This window comes from Rhyacophila brunnea, unplaced genomic scaffold (genome assembly GCF_057557595.1).
Source record: "Rhyacophila brunnea isolate RB1 unplaced genomic scaffold, BYU_Rbru_1.0 scaffold_5, whole genome shotgun sequence".
NCBI lineage: Eukaryota > Metazoa > Arthropoda > Insecta > Trichoptera > Rhyacophilidae > Rhyacophila > Rhyacophila brunnea.
In genome coordinates this window covers 31,439,500-31,457,669 of record NW_028233170.1, presented here as the reverse complement: position 1 = coordinate 31,457,669, position 18,170 = coordinate 31,439,500, and the positions used below count along the sequence as shown (strand labels likewise).

The window sequence follows — 18,170 nt, the reverse complement described above, 5'->3', positions numbered from 1 at the left end:
TGTCAATTTCAGTTCTGACAATAAATGAAGATTATAAAAGGCAATTCCATTTTCTCTTCAAAACATAAAGATTTGCTATGCTTTTCAACTAAAATAATCTGTCATGGGTGGAATTAGAAAAACAAATTTTATCAAAAATATGTCAACATTATATTTCAAGATATCCTTAAAACATTTCAAAATAATCTATGAAATACACATAATTCAAAAACAGTTAAAAATATACATTTTTCTTAATAATAATTTCCCAATAAACGGAATGGCCACTAAGAATGACAAAACTATCAAACAATATAGATACATTAGTTCATTGTAATCTTGAGCCGTATATATACTTCACTTTAAAATTTTCAGTCTAATCCAATGCTTAAATTTATTTATGTAACAAAATATAATATCTTTATACACTTCGAAGCACCAAAAGATATCAAAAACAAAAAAATACGGGGAAAAAAACAATTTACTGCCCCAACATGGATAGGTTTTTATAACATGGTATCCTCAAAAGCTAAGCATTCTTTGGTGAATATTGCTTAGAAAATAATCTATCAAGAATACAAAGTTATTTAAAAAGATATATGAATATAAATCCTTCACAATATTTATTCCTTCTACAAAAATTCTACAAAAAATACAGAAATAAAAGAAATACATAATTAACCAATGTTGACAAGGACCGTCTTCTATAGAGATGGAGCCTAAATGTATGAGATTGAAACAAAAAAAGAGCCTCTGGTCTGAGTAAGATAACTACAATATGTGACTACGCATTACAGATTCATTTGAAGAGAACTTCTACTATGACATTCACTATAATTTAAGATTCACCGAATTAGTTTACATAAGAACATGATTATATGTATAGGATATTGCCAAACTAATCCTTGAATACTTAATTTCATAGGATTGGTTAATCAAATTCGACTTAATTTTGATATTTCACGAGTATCACATATTGCAGTATCAAAGCAGACATTTGATACCTGTGGAAAGATACTCCCTCGACAATTCGGCTGCCTAAAAATTCACATTATTCTATGATGGTTTATTCTATAAAAAACCAGTTTTATACTTGTAATACTAATGCAAATCATTTTTATCTCAATGTAGTCATGGCAAATAAACTCCTTAGATCACATAGTGTGAAGTGTGCTACAAAGTAATCATTAATTATTAGCCTCCGTAACCGTTTTTCAGCTTCACTTTCAAATATTTAGACTCCATCTTTATAGGTTTTCTTCGTCATCTTTGATTTTCAATGACTAATATTTTGGATTCCGTTATACAATGGACTGAGGGAAGTGGCACGAGCCTGTGCTTGCCCTATGCTCCGATGCTGAAGTATAACAGGGTGCAATTAGTAAGTATGCATGTTAAAAACAAGACGTGAGTTCTGTTAACATAATATTATAATATACAAACACTAAAAATTATCATTAAAAATATTATTGATATAGTAACAATAAAATAAAACAATTCAATGCATTTATTAAAATGGCTAAAACCAAACTCGACAATGTCACATTAAAATCACTAGCTGTTTCAGGGCCGTATGCATGAGATTCCCAAATACTTTATAAGCTATTCAACCGATATTCCACTATATAGCGTTGATCTACTGTTTGTGACATAAGCAATGTGACGTCACATGTCATTCAAAATGGCTGCTTTAACTGTCACTTTAAAAATGGATTCCGTACAGCAAACACGTATAATATTAACAGCTATGCAGCAGACGTTTGTTGCTGCGAGGATTCATTATTTAAATTATTTATTATGAGATAACTTAAATGGATCAATCGGATCAATTAGAAATGTCAAGAAGCATTACCGGCAAAAACTGTATGTATTGCCACCAAATGCCGTATGAAAATGTTTACTGGGAATACTCTATCCTTTCGTGCAGTAGAATTATAAAAGAAATGTGATAAAATAACTGATAAATTATTTAAAGTTCATAATAATTATTTATTTATAATTATTAAATTTATATGGTACCCTTCGCACACTTTCACACATATTTACAATTTCAAGATTTTAAATTAATGACCGGGGAATCAAATTTTATAAGTTATATGGACGCCATGACGCTTATGACGTCACAATAGTGACATTGCTAAATATCTGATTCCATTTGCGAATATGCATGCAAACTGACTAATTTAAGCTTCAAGGTGTTTTGGGAACTCATGCATGCGACGGTCAGACGACAATCTTGATATCAGAACATTCAGTCAAAAACAATAAAAAGAAAAGAAATAAAAAGAATTCTATTTTAGCCCGATCCAACTCGCCAATTTGAGTGAAAGATTACATTGAAAGTGTAAGATCATCTCTGGACGCACATGACACGTTTTGTCAATACTGTCAGTTTGACATTTCAGTAAATTCAATCAACTTATTACTTGTCCAAATAGAATCTAAAATAGTTTACAATGGCATTTCAATTATGAAAATATGAGGGGAGATTATTTAATATTGTCCCCAAGTCGGCCAACAGATATTTTTTAATGCATTTATATTTTTTAAGACTAGCAACATTTATTAGGAACCAATCAAAATAAGCATCGACATGAATTGAGTCTGCTATTGTAATTATTACAGTATAAACCTACTTTTTAGATGCCTACAGTATTTTGGCTGTACACAGACAGAGAGGTTTAAAAGTGGGCAAGACCTAAATGCTCATTCATAACACACTATAATATAATTGAAATAACAAAAGACATAATCATTAGAGATCTCAAATATTTCTATGAAACAAAACAATGTTGTTAGTCATTGTTAGTTGTCATATTGTATAAGGCAAGACAAACTCTTAAAATAATAAAAATAAACAGATTTAAAATAATAAACAAAAATTAGTCTGGCCATTTATATCACTCGGAAAATAAACTTAAAGAAATATAAAACAGATACTGATATACAATAATAATTTCCCATTAAATGTTAAAAATAATATCAAAGTTGATATAAATCTCCATTCGATTTTAGTGTTTTCTTTTTTATTATTATTTATTGATAGATAGATTTAAATAAACCTACCCCACATAATCACATTAAAAACATGTTTAAAACACTAAAAACTATCGACTGTGGGTAATTCAATGACATTATTAATGGACGACGCACTCAGTACAGTAGTAAGCAAGTAAATTCACTCATAGCGACATTCGCACGTGCATAGGTAGACGTCACGCAATATCCATTATGCGATATCGAGCATCGGGAATTTATAGCAATATCACCATAATTGTAATGGCGTTAGAACAGTGTTTCTAATATCAATGTTCATTTGAGCGAACCCGTTCGAACCGAACCATTCGGCAGACCCAACAAAAAGCATTGGGAATTTATAGCAATATCACCTTTATTGTAATGGCGTTAGAACAGATTATGCCATTCGGCAGACCCGACAAAAAAGTGAGTGTCATTTTTTTTCCAGATGCTTCGTCCATATTAATGTCATTGGGGTAATCTACTTGATAGAAACAGAATTTAAATTCTAATTAATGAATTTCAAACCATTATAGGATATGAGATAGTACATAACTCTTATCAATTAGAATTTAAAATCAATATTCTCCTTACGTACAGACACCTGCAAGCTCTTCTAAAAATATTTGGTAAGAATATAATTAAAAAAAAAAAAAAAGAGTATTTGTGATTTCACATGTTTGCGATTGAAGGAACATTAGAAGGCCACAGACATGACATTCTTTCGTGTGGGAAAGATAAATTTTTAATGAAATAACTTGTCTGATGATGATGCCTGATTAGAACAAATATGATCTGATTTTCATTAATAATCTTCCTTCAACGATCATGAAAAAACATTGATGTCTAACTATTATAAATTCATTTAATTCAATAGATTATGAGACTAAGCAATGGTCCTCTTGATTGGTGGATATCTTGGAAGAGACCAAAGTTGTCCCGCCTTGTAAAACGGAGTTGACAACGGCCCGTGCTAAATAGCCAGCCGTGCACGCGAATGGTGCCGCAAACAAACTCTTTTCAACATCATTCACTGCCTTGTCGTCGTTTATATCCTAGAAAAGAATTACATAAATTGCAGTGGCATGCAGTCTATAGATGCCGTAGCTGTGGAGCATCCCCAGAAATAATCGATAAAACACTATCAATTTTACTTTACTATACTTCTTCTGTAGTTTATATTATTATTATATAAATATTTTCTGTTACCACTGCACAATACCATAAATTATATTACTTCATATAAATACACATCTGTGGGTCTATTCTATACACATGTCGGCTATCGACTGCTAAAGTGATAAATATTATCACTTTGTCATATTTATGTATTGAGTATAATTGTTACGATAAGTTAGCCGTCTAAACTGTCAACCTCGCTCTAAAAGTTAATACAGCTAAAAGAGGGTCTGTTAAAACACAACACTTTTTGACAGTTTAGATGGTTAACGTATTGTAACAATTAACTGCTGCAATACATAAATATGAAAAACCTCCGTCGATAGCCGCCTTGTGTATATAACAGTTTCGCTGAGGTATTTTTTATTCCGTCAATAATGCCATCCAACTTTTATAGTTTTAAATCAACGTTAATCATCACTAATTTTAACTGATAAATGGCATCAGGCAATGAACACAAAAATAAGGGAAGTGGGTTTGCCTTCTGGGCGAAGTTGTAAGAATATATTGGTATAATTCTAGAGTATGGAGAAATATGAGATAAACACGTGTTGAAGAATATGATATTTTCAATAGTTACATCTGTATCATAATATGCATTAAAGTTTGTCACACGTAAATATTGGTAATATTTGAAGACACTCGGTGGGCATTGTATTACATGCATTTTATAGCCTGATCGTCATTAAGTCGTAAGCGACAGGTAACTTCAAAGTCTTTCTTTGTCTATGGGAACTGACTTTCACATTTCTATCTTAAAATCTGTTCTGTGGCATCAGATTTTCACCAAATTCTTATTATGACTTATTTACATCAACTGTTTATATTCGAGACATACATAATCGGCATGAATAGCACTTGAGACGGTAGCTTAATTGATAAACCTGTCGTCTGGATTACGATGGATGTGGGTTCAGTATTTTTCTGAGGCTGTCCCAAATTATGTATGTCCATAACCTTATTGTTTCAAAATGGTGCCAAAATATATATTACAATAGCAATCAAATAAATTTTATACCTTGTTGTACATCTTTTCGGCATCAGTTAATATTTGGTCAAGGTCAAGAGTTTGTTTAAAGTTGAGTTCGGGATTTCTTCGGAGTATCGTTGATATGATGCAAATAAGTTCGACGACCAGCTGCCTGTAGGCGGGCTGCTGTATGTGGTTAAGCATCTCTTCGACAACCAATGCAAAACTTAGCTCCGAACGGCTCATGTTTGACAATGTCGGCTGAGCCGGAATCCAGTGACCCTGTAAATTACATTTGAATTTTTCATTACAAGCACGTTTCACTATAAACCCCCATTTTATAATTATTGTTTTTTAGCAATTGAATTGAATGGGAAGGAATGGATATTGAATAATAATAATATAATATTAAATCATCGTAAAATAGCGCATTACCAATTGAGGGGTACAAAAGTAAAGGCAGCAATCTCTCACTTTTATGTTTTCGAGAAAAAGCCCAAAACTTATAAATATTAAAAGAGATATCGACGGAATCTAAAAGAATTACATGATTTTAGTATTTTGATATAAGTGAACAAATTCATTCTCAGTTTTTATTTAATGTATGTATATAAAAAGATAATTCATATTTACATCGGGAGATTGCTGCCTTTGCATCTTACGAAATTGGAGATTGCTATGTTTGCCATAAAACTTTCTAAAATGCCGACATCTTTGCTGTGTGTTTATTAGCTCAAAGGAAAACCTCATAACTTGGAAAGGGATATTAAAAAGATTTAAAATTAGCACCAACAAAAATCACCGCCAACTATCTGTTTAGTATCGAGCGGCCATCCTGTGGCGTGACATTCCCTTGCATTTGATCGGTTGAAATGGAGATTTCTGTGTATGCTTTTGAAAGGACAGTGAGATTACTGCTTTTGCTTTTAATAGCGATTTTCAAAGGTGCGTTTTGATGAGAGAATGCTGGGTTTGCCACTAAATATTGAATTTATTTGGTTCACAATTATAATCTCTATGGCACTGTAATCACAAATTTTTTTTTGAGTTTTCGGAGATTGCTATCTATGCTTTTATACCCCTCAATTGCACCATTGAGACCGTGACAAATGTGAAAATTATTGAGAACACTTAGTAAACACATCTACTTGTCAAGGTGGATTTTTTTGATTTCAAGTTGGCCAGCCAATCGATCAATGCACAATGGAAATTTCAGCATAAAAAAAACAGAAAATGGCAATTGACACATAAGATTAAATTTAATATATCATGCATTCAAGTTTAGGATATGAAAGGTGTATGCTATAAGAGCAGGATAGTTAGTCCTTAGTTTGAAGTGATAGGCATGGTAATTAAATAAATGAGTCTCTTAGTCGCTAAACCCGCTCTGGAGGTTTTTTTGAGTTCCGAGTAATTCATGAAATACTGTTTTATGCATTTAGGATGATGTTCACGCTAGTAGTGGTGATGATTGCATAGCGATTTAATCGTATGCTAAAATCATGGTTTGAATCGCAATGTCTGATTGGTCGGCTAAGTAGAGCAGATTTAGTAACCTGTTATTTATCCTAGAGCGGATTTGGCGTCTCTAATCAATATTTATTTTGATTTTTTGAAGAAACAGGGCGCAATTTAAAACTCGCACCTCGATAGGCTGGTAGATTTATCGATATAGTACATACGTACATTCAAAATAAATTGAAAAATCGCCCAGAGCGGGTTTGGCAACTAAATACACTTTTTAATGACTATTCAAGTCACTTGAGATTTGAGAATTTATTGCCGTATAAACAATATAAAATTTGTATAAGAAAATATGTAAAATATATAAAAATGTTTACAGTTCAAGGCATGGTGGAAAAAAGCATATCCAATAACTTGCAGTCAGCTATTATATACTATTATATTGACATGCAATAATTGAATAATGCGCTGACTGTAGATTATTCGACTGTCGTGTTGCTGCAATCTCGCAGCGTTTGCACATTGCATTCCAGTCTGTTGCTTCCATTCATTACGGTAATTTCTGAATGCATCAGTCCCTATATAGCAATGCACGCAGTTCGACTGGCGTTTGCTGACAAGCCTTGGGTTGTTCACCCCCATACAAGTATCAAAGACAAGACAAGTTATTACATATTACCTACTTTGTCTATTTTGTTTTTAATCTAATATATAAAAATTAATATTTGTGTGTTTGTGTATTTGTGTGTTTGTTTGTTCGTATTTAATGCGCAGCCATACCGTTCATCCGATTGTGATAAAACTTTGTAAACTTATTGCTTGCACTTGCGGGAAGAGTATAGGCTATACTAATATATAAAAATGAATGTCTGTCTGTCTGTATGTCTGTCTGTCTGTGTGTCTGTCCCGTATGCGTTCCTATACCATTCATCCAATTGCAATGAAATTTTGGTAAGTGGTTGTATGCACACCCATGAAGGTTTCTGAATTAGAAAAATCCTCACTTCTTCTTCTTCTTCATTCTATTTTCTTTTATTCGTATAGTTCCTATACCATTCATCCGATTGCAATGAAATTTTGGTAAGTGGTTGTATGCACATCCATAAAGGTTTTTGAATTAGAAAAATTATCATTTTCTTCTTCTTCTTCATTCTATCTTCTTTTATTCGTATGGTTCCTATACCATTCATCCGATTGCAATAAAACATTCGTCAGTTGTTGTGTTAACACCCGCAAAGGTTTCTGAAATAGTACAACCATCTTCTTCTTCTTCTTCTTCTTCATTTTATCTTCTTTTATTCGTATGGTGCCTATACCATTCATCCGATTGCAATAAAACTTTCGTCAGTTGTTGTGGTAACACCCGCAATGGTTTTTGAATTAGTACAATCATCTTCTTCTTCTTCTTTTTCTTCTATTCTATATTCTTCTATTCGTATGCGTTCCTATTCCATTCATCCGATTGCAATAAAATTTTCGTTAATAATTGTGCCAACACCCGCGAAGGTTTCTGAATTACTACAACCATCTTCTTCTTCTTCTTCTTCATTCTATATTCTTTTATTTGTATGGTCCCTATACCATTCATCCAATTGCGATGAAACCTTCGTCAGTTATTGTGGTAACACCCGCAATGGTTTTTGAATTAGTACAACTATCTTCTTCTTCTTCCTTGGTTCCTATACCATTCATCCGATTGCAATGAAATTTTGGTAAGTGGTTGTATGAACATCCATGAGGTTTCTGAATTAGAAAAATCATCATCTTCTTCCTCTTCTTCATTCTATCTTCTTCTATTCGTATGCGTTCTTATACCATTCATCCAATTGCGATGAAAATTTGACCAGTTGTTGTGCGCAAGCCCGCGAAGGTTTCTGAATTAGTACAAACATCTTCTTCTATTCGTATGCGTTCCTATACCATTCATCCGATTGCAATGAAACTTTGGTGAGTTGTCGTGCGCACGCTTGCATAGGTTTCTGAATTAGTAAAACCATCATCATCTTCTTCTATTCGAATGCGTACCTACATCATTCATCCGATTGCAATGAAACTTTGGTGAGTTGTCGTGCGCATGCCCACGAAGATTTCTGAATTAGAAAATCATCTTCTACTTCTATTCTTATGCGTTCCTATACCATTCATCCGATTGCAATGACATTTTGATCAAGTGTTGTGCCCTTGCCCGCAAAGGTTTCTGAATTAGTACAATCATCTTTTTCTTCTTCTATTTGTATGCGTTCTTATGCCATTCATCCGATTGTGATGAAATTTTGACCAGTTGTTGTGCGCACGCCCGCGAAGGTTTTTGAATTAGTACAACCATCTTCTTCTTCTTCTATTCGTATGCATTCCTATACCATTAATCCGATTGCAATGAAACTTTGGTGAGTTGTCATGCGCATGCCCACGAAGATTTCTGATTTAGAAAATCATCTTCTTCTAATATTCGTATGCGTTCCTATACCATTCATCCGATTGCGATGAAACTTTTGTCAGTTGTTGTGCGCACACTTGCGAAGGTTTCTAAATTATTATTATATAAAATACAAAGTTTGTTGTTTGTTTGTTCCATCCAATTTTGATTTTTTTTACTACATATTAATAACATTAATAACGTTTTCATATTTTGGATTCAATTTTAATTTAGTGTTCTTATGTTTGACCTTTACTCCTATTAGAATTATTTTCATATTGCCATATTGTATTACACAGATATTTTAATATTAAAAAAATAATTAACTCTTATTATTTTTCAAATATCTAAGATAAATATAACCACGAAGTGACCCTGTGCGAAGCCGGGTACTTCAGCTAGTATACTTATACAAATAACATAACGAAGTCTATGTAAGTAATAAATATGTATGAGTATTCAGAGAACCTTAGTGGAAGTAAAGATGACATGGTTTACACTGGTGATGAGAATTTGCAGCATTGTTGCCATATATTGACGATGGCCATGTTGAACATTATAAAAATTGAGAGCATAATAAAGTGAATACGTGTATTAATTAAGGCGCTAAGTACCAAAATAATAAAAACTGACATTTTTATAGAAAAATGTTCTACATACCAACGCCAATAACTTAAACTATAGTCTAAGTGCCTCAAGCAAGTCAAAAAAATACAGCAAAATAATTAAACCTGTCGACGTTGTAAGTCCGTTGGCGTGTTTTATTTATAATGGTGTAAGTAGCACTGCAGTGGTCAACGGCATTCAATATAAAATAGCTGACGATGGTGTCTTGACTCTTGCGAGTTCTTAATACCTAAAATTATAGAAGCTGCCGTGATTGCTTCACACTGCAAAACTACATTTTTCAAAAGGTCTGCTTCATGAAATTTTACTGCTATGACTCAGTATTTTGTAACTACAGGCAATACTACTTTTTGGTACTTAGAGCCTTATTTAATACACGTATTCAAGTGTCCTTTATCACACTGTAATTAAATATTTATACACATTTTGCTGTACGATTAATGTAGTAGATTTATTAATGCTGAACAGCGAATTTACAACTTGATCCTACATTATTACCTGTACTGTTATTCCTTGTGGAGTACGAGTTAAAACATCCCACACTTGAATGTAGAAATGTTTGGGCACTCTACATAGGCAGCCTTCCAGCTGACGTTTATGAAGAGTATTCAGCCTGGAAACATACATCCATTAAGAACATCACATTGGCATGGTCTCAGCATTGAAGTTAATGGCCCCCTCAAACCACACCCAGTCTTAATCAGCTGTATCACGGGACCCTACGTTTGGTTGTGAACCATATTTTTTTTTATGTCTGAGAATATCTCAGGAGTAGTTACCCAAGAGTAAGACCCCGTCCAGGGTAGGCGCGTTCGGCAGAGCGTTGAGCGGCGCGCGCAACTCAAACTTATAACCAAAAAAAGACATTGTCTACGAACATTTTCACACACGGTTATACGTTTAAGTTGCGCGCGCCGCTCAACACTCTGCCGAACGCGCCTACCATACATACATACCATACCTACAAATGTGTTTTTACTAAATATAAATGACTTTTGAAGTTAAGAGTACCCTTGGGAGAGAGGAGCACATAGAGGCAAAATTAAAAATTCTAGTAAGTAACAAAAACTAGTACAAAACTGCCGAACAATCTAAGTGAAGAGATCTTCACGTTGGCAATATAAAGCTGCAAATTTTCTAAATGCAACAAAATTGGCCTTTGTGGCAACAGTTCGATGGTCCCAACAGCTGGTTGAACCGACTTGAGCAGCCTTTCCGTATCATGTATTTTGCATCCTATATTTCTCGGGCACATGGACATGTTGACACCATGTCCAGTCAAGAATTGACTGGTGTAAAGATCCTTAGCCAAAATGGTTACCTTCATTCGCTATTTGATATTTGGAAAAAAACAAATATGTGCGCCGGCCTTTCCATTTTTTCTGCCAGGTCTTTAACGCCGCATCCAGCGTCATTAGACGAATAATTCCCTTCTCCAAATAGAAGGGTTTACCATTTTTAATTTGATTTATCGTGGTCAAGGAATGTAGTATGTAAATGGAGTCGCCAAGTATGTGTCCATGAAATAATATAAATTTAAAAAGTAATTTCATAAGGTGGAGGTTGTATTAACAGATTTTTTTATGAAAATGGTTATTAACCATTCGCCTAATCCATAGGCCACTTGCTCCAAACACGCACATCAAAAACAACATTTTGGCAGATGCAGGACTCATATGTGTGACCTACGGATTCACGAACACTCTACCTCTACCACACAGTGCAGTACAGTAGAACCTCAGTTATCCGGACCTTGAATATCCAAATTTGTATATGATAGTCAATATTGTATGATTATTAGAAAGAGCGTATTGAACTTACTCTCGCTCGTGAGCCCAATCTGAAACACTAAGGACTCGCTGCAGAAGTTGCCTAAGCTCGTACGGAGAATAACATTCGATGGGCTGCTTCAATTTACTTTGTTTCTCAGAGGGGAACATTTGAACGTACAGTTTGATAGCTTCCAACACCCAGCCAACGCGGATCTTCAGAATACCTTTGAACATGTCTGGACTGGTTGCAATTAAACGACCGCAATACAGAACCACCTCCTAAAAAATGTTATGAATTTAATATGGTCTCTTAATTATTTACACTGTTGAGGCCTTCCTCTGATTCTCCATTTGCCAAGCATCTCATTAAATAATTTGGCAGTTACTACTTTCTTACTTCACCATGTCCGATCCTGAGAGGATAATATCCACAGAGTGGAGGTTGTATTAAAAGATCTTTTTACGAGAAATGGATGGTTAGCCACTTGCTCAACCCATTAGGTCCATACTCGGACTCAAACACAAATTAAAAAATAATGTGTGTTTATTCAAACTTGGGACTCACAACATTATAAGCCGACGCTAAAGCCGCTCGGCCATCGTGATATCAGCCCAGTGGTATTGATAGTGTCTGTCACAGCCAAAGAATATGGATTCTACATAGGAATTGGTAGTAGATTTCTGTACAAATATTATGCAATCCATAATTCGAGAAACATGTTGTAAAATTAAATGGCATTTATAACAAATTTATCCTCGATAGACAATTTTAGTTTCAAATTCGACCGGCTGCCAACTTACGATGGTAGATCTTTAACAAGTTCATTATTTTTCTTCTTCTATTGGCAATCTCGAAAACAAAATATTTATTAATCTTAAAAATAATGGTCAATCTCAAGGCCTGAACAAAAACGATGCATGAGTGCGAGTGAGAAAGTATTCGGCACCCTTATAATCTCTGCGACACGCGCTAGAGTAAAATAAAAGGTCTACATATGTTTGAGTTAGTTTCCAAAAGTATCGCCGACAAATCGTGGTGAATCGCTTCACATAGCGTCGTAGCTCGTGTTGCTAAATTACTATTTTTTGTGTTAAACATAAAGTCAGTGGTAAATATTTTTAGTTAATTAAGTAGGAAAGATGGTTCTGTGTGTTGTATTAAAATATGGTAGCTGTACTGATAAGCAAGAAGATGGTATTACGTTTCATAAGTTGATACATGTTCGTGATAATTTATTTGTATATTATTATATATTTTAATATCAGTGACCTAGTGTTTTTTTTAAATAAAAAAAACTATATAACGTTATAACGTAATTATATTTTAATTCTGAGCGTCTAGTGCGAGCACTTTGGGTGAGCACTACCGAAATGGTCTATGGTCTCGAACATTTGTAGACGAATGCGTTCGCTCGCCCACAAACCAAACGCATGGCACGCAGCTTCATTTAGCAATGCAACGGGTGGCGTCTAGATGTATCTATAGACTATGGTCAATCTATTGCTTTTGGTTGCCTACATAAAATTGACAAAGGAGAATCTTTCCACAGGTATTTACAGCAAAATTTTATATTCAAATGTTTGTTTTGATATGACCAGGGGTCGAAATGAGCCGGAGCGCCGTTCCGGTTCATGAAATCGGCAAAATTATCACTCTCGTCTCGTGGAAAAAATAATTTGACCATTTGTGCTAAAAAGACCATATAACCAAAAATCTTACACACTTATTTTTATAAAATATACATACAATTAGATAACTGTGTTAATATTTTTGGAAAATTATTGAGCGTTCCGGTTCGTCAAATTTCCCGTTTTGAGCGCTGGATATGGCAATATGTGAGACACGTGAAATGTCCAATTGAAGTCCAATCCTATGAATTTAAGTATACAAAGCATATTTTGGCAATATCTGTACATACAATAATATATGTAATAAACTAAAGGGGTTAAGTTAAAATTATTAGAACAGGTTGAAATAAATAAAAATCTATAACAACTGAAAAATAAACATGTAAAATTTGCATTCTTTCTCCGAGTAACAACTATTATACAGTTGGCAAGATTTGTTAAATGTACCTGTTGCAATACTGCTTGGATCACATCGTACGGTTGAATCGTTTGATACATGACAGACTGAATTTCTCCGGGAGTCATGGGCTTGTCAAACACTGTCTCCTTCTGTCCAATCACACCGACTGTTATCTGCAATTAATAACATTGAATTAAAATTATGAAGAAGTGAAACAAGGATTCATGAAGACTTATCTTCCACCTTTAAAAAGTAGATAACATGCTAAATATGTCAAAAGACAGGGTTGGCATGTTTGATTTAGCTATCTAACTATAGTTGATTACTTAAAATGTCACATTCAGCATGCAAAAAATGCATACGCAAAAATTATTCAACGATGATAACTGTTTTTCTAGGGTAGTTTAGTCAAAAATATATGAAGATGTTTCTAAGTCAGGGAGAGCCTGTATAGTGGCAAATTGTCACCCTTTTGGCTTAAGAATCTCGAATAATGTTACCTGCTTTCCATTGACCAATACAGTGGTGATAAAAGGACTTATTGAATCGACGGTGTGATTCAAAAGACTGGAGCAATATCGAACAGCTCTCCAGTATCGGAGAACGCCAGCTCGGTGGTAAAGTCCACGTAGGGCTCCTTCGACAGTCACACCATTTACCTATAAAAATACAACCAATTTGAACAAAGGCTTGGCCAAATCTGCAGATGTATTCAAGATCGCACATTTATTACGATTATAAAATCTCAACAAAAATTTGTGTAGTGTAACCCCGATTTTACGTGCACAGAATTCATTTCCCCACTATTTTTGTGTAGTTTCTGTACTCCTATTTCATTTATTGGATATTATGTACACGGTTCACGGTTTTCCATTTTTATTTGCAGTTTGGGTTCGGGTTGTAAAGGGACGCGAGAACCATTTTGGGGGTATTGAGATGAAAAGAGACTAGTTGAAGGTTGCTCGGATGAATGGAGGACCAAGAGTTTATTGCTGCGTAAACAGTATACAGGTGGTATAAGAATAAATATCGCAGGAGAGATGTTAACGGTTTGAGGCTCGGTGGAAGGGATCCTTGAGTCCCAGGCATGGTCAGAGAATGCTTCCGGGCGAGGCGTGGAGAGAGCTGCAGCGATTGTGCGATAATTGAATAACTTGCTGATTCTTGTGTTGTTGTAATTACGCTGACAAGGCTCAAGGTTGTTGCCCATTACAGCAGCAAATACTCAAAATTCAATTTATTTTAACACATTGAATTAAATGCATGATTATCTTGACTTGCCAGTGAAGAAGAGGTGAACTCAAATCCAATTCCAACAAAAGAAGATTGTATGATGCACATTGAGGGCCTGATAAGCTACATATTTTACTAGCATTGATGTCATACAAAAAAAAATGTCATGGGAAAACAATTAAATTTTATTTACCTTGCCTCCCCGAATGCATTAATTAGATTTATTAATACATAATATTTACTCACTTCGTAAGAAGACCCCATCTGTTTCAGCAGAACTCCCCACAATTGGCAATGAGCGTATATATTATCTGTCGCCTTCAACGCATCTAAAATTTCCCACACAGGTTTACCGTTGAAATTCTGGAAGTCGATGGTGTTTTCTTTGAACGCCAGACTCTTGGGAACATCAGTCAAGCTTTGGTAGCCAATGTATTCATGCTCGAGCTGCTTGAACTGAGTAAAGATTCCTTCTGGCAAATCGCCCTGGTCCATGAAATCGAGATGCTCTAGAAAAATAAGTAATGCATTATATATCAATGTAATAATATGTACTTAATACCTTATCTACATGATATTGTTATAACGAATATAGTATTCGGATACCTTCCACTTAGCAGAGAGCCACAAGGCGACATTTCATAACAAATTTTTATATTGAATACAGTATAACCCCTATTTTACGTTTTTTAAGGGACTGAAAAAAAAAACCTAATTGGAGGGAAAATGTAAAAGGGGGTATTGAAAAAAAGAACATTTAAATTTTATGTTTCTAAAAAAATAACGTTTTATTAAAAAACAACATTCAATTTAAATTTTTATTAAAAAAAAAAATATTTTTTATTAAAAAAATCATGTATATTAGTTTGTTGGATTTTTGTTTTTTTGTTATGTAATTCTCTTCCAAGACTATTTATAAACATTTAAAAGTGTCATCTTGAATATCAGCAAAGCTTGTAAAGTAGGTTTTTAAACCCTCGATGAACCTCCAAACCCGGCCAATCACAGCGTCGCACACGATGCCAAAAGAAAAGATGGCGACTAATGGACTAATCACCTTGTTATGCGCCAAACTTGGGCCAATCACAGCATCACTCGCCGACCAATCATCGTGCGCCGTTCTAAAGACACGGAGTTTTCCCTCCAAACACGTTACGCCGTTCGAATGTCATGACCCAATCATTGTCAAGCGCGCGTAACTCGCATATTTTGAATATTTCCGACGTAAATCGCGGGAAAGAAAAACGTAAATGCGGGTATTAAATGTACTGAAATACATCGGGACTGAAAAAATTACACGCAATTGCCGGGAAAACGTGAATTCCGGGCACGTAAAAACGAGGTTATACTGCATTTACATTGATTGTTGCTAAGCATTTAAACACTCACGATAGACAAGCGATAACGTGCTGGTATATAAAGTCGTAAGTCTCGGGTTTGAGTCCCAGATCTGGCGTATTAACATGCTCATTTTTGAGTCAGACCATGGATTTGGTTGAGTAAGTGACTAACATCCATATCTCGTAAAATAAAAATATGTTAAGAAATTTCTAATTGAGGCGGCTAAGATCCACATCAGATTGTAGATACAATTTAAAAAAAAAAAAAAGCATTTGAATTCATAAAAAATCAGTTATACCAACCCATGCATGAACTGGAAATGAGATTTTGCAGTCTTCCAATTCTGACCTTGACACTGTCACAATACCCTTTTTTAAGCATAGCGAAAAGATCCAACATCTCCTTGAATTGAGGATCTCGCATGTGTTCTTCTCTTATCAGAAGACAAACAGTCGGCCGACCCGACAATCGCCAATATCGACCCACAAACTGAAGCTCTGTTTTGATGTCGTCAATCAACAGAGACATATCGCGGTAGAGATAAAACTCTGACACCTCGAATATAAGAGGATAGCAGAGGACGGTCATTCCACACACCCTGTATACCTGAAATGTTAACCAAATTTAATTCGCATCGATCCTAAGCAGTGGCGTACATAGTATGGACAAAGCGCGTGGGGTTGGTGTTCTGCCACTACCACTCTGTTTTGAAGACAGAGCATGACTAACATTTCTAAACATTTCATGAAACCAAAATAGTTTTTTCAAGCAAAAATTGTTCATTTTAAACGTACATATATAATTATATTCCTACATTTCTAGGAACATGTATCTTAACACATTGATCGCCAACTAGTTTTACATAAAATAGTTAAAAAATGATTATTTGTTTCTAAGGTATTATTTGATAGGTTATGAAAAAATATAATGTTTTTTTTCATTTTGATGATTTTTTTACGTAAATATTGGTTTTTATGATGTGCCGGTCACATGTGTCCGTCGCAGCGCCAACAAGTTAATTTATTATAATAGATAGTATAATAAACAGAAAAGGCACAAATACGGAATAAAAGTTTTCAAATTGGGTAGGATAATACTTGGTTACACATAAACTGGAAATATACGTATACATTATAATCATTTTTATAATTCTATATTTTTATTATTTACATAATTTTTATAACTTACATTTTTATAATCTATTTAATTTTTTTTTTATATCAATAAAAACACATTTACAATTTAAAAGGAGAACTTTTTTTTTCATTATGTACATTCTTTACATTAGTGAGTCTATATTTTGTGACTGGGAAGACATATTTTCAGGCCAAGTGGCAGTAATATACAGAAGGGCCATGCCGGTCACCGCGTATCGAAAAATTTACTGCGTGCGTGCCCGCCGGCGCTGTAGAACAACTCTAAGATTGTCTTCTTTGCCGGTCACCGGTGACCCCCATGGCCCTCTTAACGTAATCCAATGCCGGTCACCGGTGACCCCCATGGCGATCAACATGTTAAAATCTAATGGATTTTTAATTATTAATTATTAAGTATCTATAGGATAATGGTCAAAATGGGGTAATTTATACATTGTTCTTCATTTATGTAACCCTTGCGTTGATTCACTGACCACATGGCTAACTTTTGACCCAAAATAAATGTCCTAACATTGTTACTGTTCAATGTTTCATCGGATATCAGAAAATTCTCACTATTTATCTAATGTTGAAACATGAACTTTGTGGGTTTATCGCCTAATCATTTTACGGAGACTTTTGATTTTTACCTTGCTGGTTCCTAATGAGCCCACCGGTCGATCGGGGCGTCCAGTTAGACCGAGTTTACGGCAGACGCCGAGTTCCTGATAAACTTTGACCAGCTGCGAAGAACTGCAGATTTGCACCGGTTCCACCTCGTGTGGAGTTTGCGTTTGTATACCATATGTACCCATCATCGCTTGCAGCCGCATCGACTCCGCTATTAATACTATTTGGACTACGAGGTCTGTAGCAGTGCCCTGTATTAAAAAAATGAAAACTGGTTTAAAATTACACATAGAATTAGCATTAAAAATAATCATTGAAGAGTTTCTAGTTGTCCATATGATATAAAAGGACGTCTTGAGAAAATGTTCCACCGTTG

General features: G+C 34.6%; 2 protein-coding genes across 4 annotated transcripts in view; both read right to left on the bottom strand.

Moving 5' to 3' along the window:
* The window catches only part of LOC147066298 (protein O-glucosyltransferase 2-like), a 218,508-nt gene that overhangs the window by 137,477 nt on the left and 62,861 nt on the right, over nt 1–18,170 (bottom strand). The window lies entirely within an intron of this gene.
* LOC147066302 (putative phosphorylase b kinase regulatory subunit beta) overlaps nt 3,021–18,170 on the bottom strand; it is a 29,356-nt gene continuing 14,206 nt past the window's right edge. For all 3 annotated transcript variants that reach the window (XM_085955527.1, XM_085955528.1, XM_085955529.1), the window contains 9 exons: nt 17,815–18,045; nt 16,331–16,634; nt 14,934–15,196; nt 13,955–14,113; nt 13,502–13,627; nt 11,475–11,704; nt 10,152–10,266; nt 5,195–5,428; nt 3,021–4,052 (listed from right to left, as the gene is read on the bottom strand). In XM_085955527.1, the coding sequence (XP_085811653.1) occupies nt 3,876–4,052; nt 5,195–5,428; nt 10,152–10,266; nt 11,475–11,704; nt 13,502–13,627; nt 13,955–14,113; nt 14,934–15,196; nt 16,331–16,634; nt 17,815–18,045 (1,839 nt within the window). In that variant the 3' untranslated portion in view covers nt 3,021–3,875. The remainder of the gene's footprint in view (nt 4,053–5,194; nt 5,429–10,151; nt 10,267–11,474; nt 11,705–13,501; nt 13,628–13,954; nt 14,114–14,933; nt 15,197–16,330; nt 16,635–17,814; nt 18,046–18,170) is intronic.